Source organism: Phaseolus vulgaris, chromosome 7 (genome assembly GCF_000499845.2).
Source record: "Phaseolus vulgaris cultivar G19833 chromosome 7, P. vulgaris v2.0, whole genome shotgun sequence".
NCBI lineage: Eukaryota > Viridiplantae > Streptophyta > Magnoliopsida > Fabales > Fabaceae > Phaseolus > Phaseolus vulgaris.
In genome coordinates this window covers 1,514,945-1,523,099 of record NC_023753.2, presented here as the reverse complement: position 1 = coordinate 1,523,099, position 8,155 = coordinate 1,514,945, and the positions used below count along the sequence as shown (strand labels likewise).

The 8,155-nt window shown below is 33.5% G+C and overlaps 3 protein-coding genes and 1 non-coding gene across 4 annotated transcripts; 3 read left to right on the top strand and 1 right to left on the bottom strand.

The window, feature by feature from the left end:
* The first annotated feature begins 498 nt into the window (after window positions 1–498).
* On the top strand, window positions 499–3,192 carry LOC137828596 (lipoyl synthase, chloroplastic). Its single transcript, XM_068635236.1, has 7 exons — window positions 499–1,015; window positions 1,217–1,380; window positions 1,549–1,639; window positions 1,744–1,901; window positions 2,094–2,265; window positions 2,532–2,642; window positions 2,846–3,192. Exons 1-7 carry the CDS (start codon window positions 698–700, stop codon window positions 2,924–2,926), a joined length of 1,095 nt encoding a protein of 364 aa, XP_068491337.1. The 5' UTR covers window positions 499–697; the 3' UTR covers window positions 2,927–3,192.
* Window positions 3,193–4,269: 1,077 nt separating this feature from the next.
* LOC137828912 (germin-like protein subfamily 3 member 2) lies at window positions 4,270–5,235 on the top strand. The gene has a single exon (XM_068635664.1). The coding sequence runs from the start codon at window positions 4,401–4,403 to the stop codon at window positions 5,070–5,072; it is 672 nt and encodes a 223-aa protein (XP_068491765.1). The 5' UTR covers window positions 4,270–4,400; the 3' UTR covers window positions 5,073–5,235.
* A 1,898-nt stretch (window positions 5,236–7,133) lies between these two features.
* On the bottom strand, window positions 7,134–7,743 carry LOC137830708 (uncharacterized mitochondrial protein AtMg00370-like). Its single transcript, XM_068638188.1, has one exon. The coding sequence runs from the start codon at window positions 7,741–7,743 to the stop codon at window positions 7,240–7,242; it is 504 nt and encodes a 167-aa protein (XP_068494289.1). The 3' UTR covers window positions 7,134–7,239.
* Window positions 7,744–8,079: 336 nt separating this feature from the next.
* Window positions 8,080–8,151, top strand: TRNAN-GUU (transfer RNA asparagine (anticodon GUU)). Its single transcript has one exon. It is a non-coding gene; the product is annotated as a tRNA-Asn (tRNA).
* The last annotated feature ends 4 nt before the right edge of the window (window positions 8,152–8,155 follow it).

The window sequence follows — 8,155 nt, the reverse complement described above, 5'->3', positions numbered from 1 at the left end:
TTAATGAATGAGATGGAAGAAAACAAGAAAGAAAAAAAATGTAAAATTTATAATTAAAAAAATAAACATTTTTTTTCCATTCATTTTAGTTTTCAACTAAATAATACAAAATTTAAGCATTTTTCCATGTTTCTTTTTTAATAGAGATGTCTTTACGCTAATAATGTAAAAAATAATATCAACTAAGTGATATGGGATATTTATCACTTTTATAGTAACTAACATTTCAGAACTTATACTAACAATAAATAGTTTTGAATTTAAACTATTACTTTTAAACAATTATATTATGAAATATTTCAAAATAAAAAAAAAACAATTTTCTAAATAAAACAATAAGTAAAATTACATTTATACTTTTTGAAAATTTCTCAAATTTATTTTTGTAGTTCTATTTACAAAATAATTCAGAAACAGAGACACACTTTATTTATTTATTTAATGAAGGCATAAAGAAAATAATTTGATCTAAAAAAAAGTGAGGGGCGTAAGGAAAATGAATTATGTGTGTTCTGTTTTTTTTTTTTAAATTTTCTTTGGTTTGTTCAACCATTATCACCCTCTTCCATATTTATAAAGCAGTATCAGAAAATCACACTAGAATTCAATTTGTGAACGGAGAAACCAATGGCAACAACTACTACAACAACAAAAACTGCATCATCACAATTTCTCTCATTTTTCCATTCGCATTAAAATGATTCGCCAATCTCTCTTCAACCCTCCTTCCATCTCCTTCTCAACCCCATCTCCCAGACCTCATAAACGCCATCGTTTCGCTCCTCCGACTTCGGGAATCATTCGATGCGACGCTTCGTCTGTGTCGGTAGAGAAGAAGGTTGTTGGACCTGGTGGGCTGGGCCCGCACACGGGCCGAGACCCAAACGTGAAGAAGCCCGAGTGGTTGCGGCAGAAAGCTCCTCAGGGTGAAAGGTTCCAAGAGATTAAGGGATCCCTTTCCCAGTTGAAGCTCAACACTGTTTGCGAAGAGGCGCAGTGCCCCAACATAGGAGAGGTTAGCTTCAATTTTCTTCACTTTTTTCTTCGCTGTTTTTTTGTTGAGTTTTGGATTGTAATGTGTGTTTTCAATTTTCTTCACTTTTTTCTTCGTTCTTTTTTGTTGAGTTTTGGAATGTAATGTGTGTTTTCAATTTTCTTCACTGTTTTCTTTTCGTTGTTTTTTTGTTGAGTTTTGGATTGTAATGTGTGTGCACAGTGTTGGAATGGAGGTGGAGATGGGATTGCAACTGCTACCATCATGCTTCTCGGGGATACTTGCACACGTGGGTGCAGGTTTTGTGCTGTTAAGACCAGTAGAAACCCTGCACCTCCTGATCCTATGGAACCGGAAAACACTGCCAACGCCATAGCAAGTTGGGGGTGAGTGAGTGTGTGCATTATTCTGCAGTTGATAGTTTGATTTGATGCAGAGCAGAATGAATGATCTTCTGCATTGTTCATTAGCTAATTTGCGTAGATTCATCATGGCCATATCAAAACTTTATTAGATCTCATTCCCTTTTAATTCCAAGTTACCGTTTTTTGCAGTGTGGATTATATTGTCCTAACAAGTGTGGATCGTGATGATATACCCGATGGGGGAAGTGGCCATTTTGCTCAGACTGTCAAAGCCATGAAGGTGCTTTGAAATACTAGAATGTTGTTTCATAATGCATTTTACAGGGTATGATATGCAAATTGTATATGCATACTGATTGTTGCCTGTATAATTTGCTTTTGCAGAATCTCAAACCTGAGATCATGGTCGAGTGTTTAACCTCTGATTTTCGGGGTGACTTGAATGCTGTAGAAACTCTGGTTCATTCAGGTTTAGATGTCTTTGCTCACAACATTGAGACAGTCAAACGCCTCCAAAGAATTGTTAGAGATCCTAGGGCAGGGTAAAGTTGCATTGTTGCTTCGAGAGCTTTGTCCTAATATCAACATAAACCATTGCTCCTTAAAACTAAAAGTAAAATAAAAGCTAATATATATAATTTCTTTAATGAGGAAAAGTAGTTATACTGGAAATACAGAACCTTTATGTATATGGAATAAGTATAGTATTTCTTTTATGTTGTATATGATTGCAGGTATGAGCAAAGCTTGTCAGTTCTAAAGCATGCAAAGCAGAGCAAGGAGGGTATGATAACAAAAACGTCTATAATGCTGGGCCTTGGAGAAACTGATGATGAGGTGAAGGAAGCAATGGCTGCTTTAAGGGCCATCGATGTTGATATTATGACATTTGGTCAATATTTACAGGTACAGATAACAGACGTACTCTATGTACAGTATCATTCTCATAGATTAGAAACCAAATCTTAAACTTCTATCCATACTTACAGATTGTGCTAATTATTCACATGATGTCATAATTCTAAGTTGCAATAACATGTTTTATTGAATCTGCATGGGGTTTGTGTATGGTTGCTAGAGCTGACATTGGCAATACACCTTGCAAGTCTTCTTTCTTATTGATTGCTAACTTATTGTGGGTATAGCTAATTCAAAAGATTTTATTGTTGCAGCCAACTCCCTTGCACTTGACTGTCAAAGAGTATGTTACCCCTGAGAAGTTTGCTTTCTGGAAAGAATATGGGGAATCTATTGGTTTTCGTTATGTAGCTAGTGGTCCACTGGTAAGCTCTTACCAAATGCATTAGAATTTGATTGTACCCTTCTTGTGGTATGACTCACTGTACATATGCGAGTCTGTAATAGCCATTTTGTGCTTTAATTTGCCTCCTCATTAGCTCCACTTCAGTTGATAAGTGGTACAATTATCTGATCATCTTCATTGAATCTATGGAATCCTTACTGAAAGTCCTCTTTTGTGTTCCAGGTGCGATCTTCGTACAGGGCCGGGGAGCTGTTTGTCAAAACAATGGTGCGAGAAAAGTCCAAGAACGCGGCTGACTCATAGTTATGTCTTTGGTTCTATGATTATGTATACTAGGCAACAGCAAACGAGGTTTTAGCATGTGCATTGCTGAGGAGGAAAATGGTTAGGTGTGGAGAGAAAATTCAATTGTTTTTAGTCAGTCAGATTTACGCATTCTTTGGTGTATGTTTCATTATTTAAATTCTTCAGTAGATAACAGACAATATAAGTAAATTAAATTGAGAGAGTGAAAAAGAACACAAATTTCGAAGACATCATACAAAAGAATAGCAGTTGATTTACATAAAGGAGGGTGTTTTCTGTTGTGCATTTGGTTATTGGTGGACATAGGTGTTTTTTATAGGTTACTCTTGTTGCCATTTTATTATTTAATATAATTGAGAGTGTCCAAAAGAAAAATTCTCAATATTTGTGCTTAACAGTCATCGAAATAAGTGGATTTTGTTCACACTCTTAATCTCCGGTCATAGAAAGAAGTGGATAAACAGTGTTTTAGTAAAGGAGAAGATAATGTCTTGAACTTTATACCTGGGTTGTGAGAGACTGTTCATGAAGTAAAATTGCACTTAAATGGTATGCTTGTGAAATAAAATAACCTTGTTTAGAATTAATTTGATTTATAATGTACTTTCTTTCTACTTCGATAGTTTTAAAAGATAAATCATTATCCATCAAGTTTTTAAATTTAAGCTGTATATATTCCAGACTTTACTATATTTTAATTGAATTTGACTTAGTTTTTTAATTGAAATTTGAACTTTAGTGTAAAGAGATTTTGTTAAAATATAAGCAAATATTTGGGATGATAGATTTTATCACTAATAAACTTACTAAAAAGGTTATAGGAGTACATTTGTTAAACGTTTCTCTTTAGTTTTTATTTATGCTGATACTTTCTCTTATATTGGTAACTACTAATTTTAAAGGGCATTCTATAAAAAAAGTCAATCTCTGCATTCATTAAAGATTCTCTCGAATGTTTTCCATTTAACATTCAATTGTTTTTTCCTCAATTTCAAATATTATTATAATATAATGTTAATCCAATTTTATTTCAATTTGGAGCATAAAAAAATTTCTCTTTTTATTATTAGATCGAATGAGTGGGTTGGGTAATATTCACTGGCTTCGCTTAGGTGGGTGTTCTTTAAGCAAATGTTGAACTTTAGGACCAGTTCTTTAGCTTACAAGACAGATAAAATGCAATGAATAAAGCAAAATAATGAGTTGGCAAATGCTGTCATTTAATGGCCAACTAATGAAATTATCCTCTCTTTCTTTTTTTCTCCAAAGCAAAGTTGCCCAAGAAAGCATGATCCCCTATAAATTGAACTAGTGCTCAATAATTGATGAGACAAATTGAGAACAAAAGTCTTCTATTCTGACTCCACAACCCACTTGGTTCACACCAACTCAATAACTCTATCCATCATTGTGTACATTACTTCATCCAAAACAACCAACCAGTTCCTTTATTTTCAATATCACCTTCCAAATGTTGATACTGCAAAAGATTGTCACATTCCCTTCCAAAACAATCATCAACAAAATAGCAGTTCTTCTAGTTTCTTTGCTTTTCATCATTGGTGTTCTGGCTTCTGATCCTGATCCCCTCATGGACTTTTGTATAGCCAAATCAGCAGAGAGCAGCTTAACTTGCAAGAACTCATCCACAGCAACAGTGGAAGATTTCACCTATTCTGGCATAAAGTTTCCTGGGAACTTCAAGCAAACTGGCTTTTCTTCCAAGGGAGTGAATTCAAATGTGTTTCCGGGTTTGAACACTCTTGGAGTGTCATTTGTTAGAGCAGATTTTGGTGTTGGTGGTGTCAATGTGCCACACTTCCATCCAAGAGCAACAGAGGTTGGTTTTGTGCTGGAGGGAAAGGTTTATTCAGGATTTGTTGACAGCAATAACAAGGTTTTTGCCAAAGTGTTGGAGAAAGGAGAGGTCATGGTGTTCCCAAGAGGCCTACTGCACTTTCAAATGAATGTTGGAGATGGCCCTGCTACCATTTTGGGAAGTTTTGACAGCCAAAATCCTGGTCTGATGAGAATTCCTAATGCAGTTTTTGGTTCTGACATAAAGGAGGAGCTTTTGGAGAAGGCTTTTGGACTGAGTTCCAAGGAGCTTTCCAAGTTGAAGAAGAGGTTTTCTTCTATTTAAAATGTTTTTTTCGATTATGAATACTAGTAGACCTTTATAAGAAGGGCATAAGTATCTTCAGTAGGAATGCATGGAGTCTCAAGAAGGTGCAGATATGTGGATTCTGCCTCCTTGTATTGAAGCTTTTGCCCAAAAGCATCTATCAGTAAATTATAGCAAATTACATCTGGCTTGTAGGAGCTCCTTAGCAGTATTCATCTGCATATCTGCACAGTTTTTTCTGTTATCAAATACCAAAACAAACTAATAACTTCCTTAAACAAAAACAAAAATTTAGTATCACTTCCCTAGTATTCATGTCACTTTAAGTCCCATGAAATAGACTATGACAAGTGGTAACTTCTTCAAGATCCAGAATACCTAACTGAACTTGTTCAGAAAATTCAGGAAAATTAAGTGCATTGAGCTTCACAATAAACGAAGCTTACCACAAGTTGGAGACCCTGGAAACTAAAGTGAGGGGAACTCAAAACTTCATAATCAGCCAACAGATCAATGCATAAAATGGAAGTTTACAGGTGAAGCAAACTTGATTGATCTGAGATTTCCATCACGAAATAAAATTAAAGTACCAAAGTATGGAAGGAAGAATGAAAGATCTTTGTAGAAGAATTGGATTTTAAAATAATCAATGAAGATGACAGTTAATACAATGCAATATATACAATAGAAGGCAAAGAAAGTTCAGTGAGGCATTCATTTGCAGAATTGTAAAATCAAGACAAAGTTTGCATTAATAATCATGAATTTGCTTTTCCAAAGGTCAATTCATCAAGAGCATAAGAGTCACTAAAGAAATGACATGTACCTGTCAGACACTTACAAACTAGGTCACTCGATCGACAACAATGAAAATTATGAAAATTCTATGAATTTTAATCATGTATAACCAATTTCAGATACTATATAAGTATACTTGATATATACAGGTATATCACAAAATAAAAGTTGCATCAAATTCTGGCTTACTCATTGCTTACAAAATAAATTACATCTTCTTCTCATCGATTTCCTCTTTGTGATTTCTCATGCTCTCTACATGATGTTGTGTGTTCTTTGACTCCCTCTTATAGGATGGCAAAGCGGGTTCACGCGTCCCGCATAATGAACTTAGACTAGATTCTCTGTCCCGTCCCGCATAAGGGTTAGTTTGCTTGTTTTTGGTCTAAGGATGAGATTCTTAATGATAGTAGGTTGTATTCACCAATTTTTGCAATAATAGCTTGTTCTGCAGCAGGATTAACTGCATTTTATATGTTTTGGATTTATTTACTTGTTTTTGAAGGGTATTTAAACGTTCATTTTTTGAATTTCAATGGAAAAAAAATAGTTCATTCTATTCAATATCTTTATGGGGGAAGAAACAAGTAAAACTTAAAATAAAAAACGAAAATTTTTTATTAGTTTTACTAAAAATAAAAAAGAATGAAATTACTTCTTTTTTTATCCGGAAGAGATATCTACATCGCGTTAATCAAAATATCAAAAATATATCACGTCTTTTTTTTGGTATTATGGATTTTGGCATGAAAAAAACTGCTTGCTTATATCCTAATGAATCTAACAATACTATGCAATTTTCTATGCTTGTTTTAGTGCTCTTTACTTTATTCGTTGGGGCCATAGGAATCTCTTTTAGCCAAGGAATAGATTTGGATATATTATCAAAATTGTTAATTCCGTTTATAGACCTTTTACATAAAGATTCAAAAAATTTTGTGAATTATTATGAATTTTTCACAAACGCAACTTTTTCTTTGATTCTAACTTTTTGGGGAATATTTATAGCGTCTTTTTTTTACAAATCGGTTTATTCCTATTTAAAAAATTTGAATTTATTAAATTTATTTGAAAAAAATTTTATTAAAAAAAAATTTTCCGATCATTTTCAAAATATCATATATAATTGGTCGTATAATCATGGTTATATAGATGTTTTTTATGAAATATCTTTCATTTCCAGTATAAGAAGATTAGTGAAATTCAATTCTTTTTTTGATAAAAAAAGAATTGATGGAATTACGAATGGAATAGGTATTACAAGTTTTTTTCTGGGAGAGGCTATCAAAAATGTGGGGGGTGGGCGAATATCTTCGTATATCTTATTGTATATTCTAGATATATTAATCTTTATATTAATTTATATTAATTTTGTTTTTATAAGATATTAGAATAGAAACACTTTATTGTTACATCGAAATAAATAAATATTGACGAATCTCATGAATATTGAACTTGGTAAGAAAAGGGGATTGAAAAACTGAAAAAGAAGATTCTGAAAAAATATTCTTTGAATACTAAAATTACGTATTGAATTTGGATTCTTGTATCCATAATTCAAAAAGTTTTTTTTACTATTGCCGAAGAACTGAAATAAAAGATAGGGTATAGCTATGACAGTTATTGTATGGGGTCTACCCAATGCTAAATGCAAAGGCGCATAATAGATAGACATGAAGATTATGAGCTGTCCCGTAATAAACCCAGTTGTTGCTGATATTTTATTCTCGGTTCCTTCTTCCACAAGTCTAGCTCGAAGAAGGAAGAGATAAGAGGGCCCTATGGAAAATGTGGTCATAAATCCATAATAGAGTCCGACCACAACTATCGAATTCATTATCTTCATGCATAAGAATACTAGATTCTCCAGTATAAAAGATTCAAAAATCATCTCAAACCTCTCTTTTTCTTTTCTATTGCAATTTTTGGATTATTATATAACGATTTTTCAATTTTTCATCATTTTCCATTTATAGAAATAGATAGACTAGAAATAGAAACGACATCTCTTCTCTCAATAACACCAAAGATAGGGATATTCAATGAATGGAATTAGTTTATGGATGTAATATAATGAAATAGAGCCAGTTTGAGATTCCCTATGAAATGAGGCATGGAAGGGAGCCGCTGTGAAGAAATTTTACGAGTTACGAAGGAAACTTCGAGCTCCTATTGGTCATGGGTTGAGAACGGGAATTGAACTCTATGAGATCGAATTTCCCGTTGTTCCTCAGTAGCTCAGTGGTAGAGCGGTCGGCTGTTAACTGACTGGTCGTAGGTTCGAATCCTACTTGGGGAGATTT

Bases quoted from the DNA above. Each gene is read 5' to 3' on its own strand.
- LOC137828596 (XM_068635236.1), top strand. From the start codon at position 698: ATGATTCGCCAATCTCTCTTCAACCCTCCTTCCATCTCCTTCTCAACC. The intron at 1,640-1,743 runs GTGCTTTGAAAT...TTGCTTTTGCAG, and splicing joins AGACTGTCAAAGCCATGAAG to AATCTCAAACCTGAGATCAT. The intron at 2,643-2,845 runs GTAAGCTCTTAC...TTTGTGTTCCAG, and splicing joins ATGTAGCTAGTGGTCCACTG to GTGCGATCTTCGTACAGGGC.
- LOC137828912 (XM_068635664.1), top strand. From the start codon at position 4,401: ATGTTGATACTGCAAAAGATTGTCACATTCCCTTCCAAAACAATCATC.
- LOC137830708 (XM_068638188.1), bottom strand. From the start codon at position 7,743: ATGATTTTTGAATCTTTTATACTGGAGAATCTAGTATTCTTATGCATG.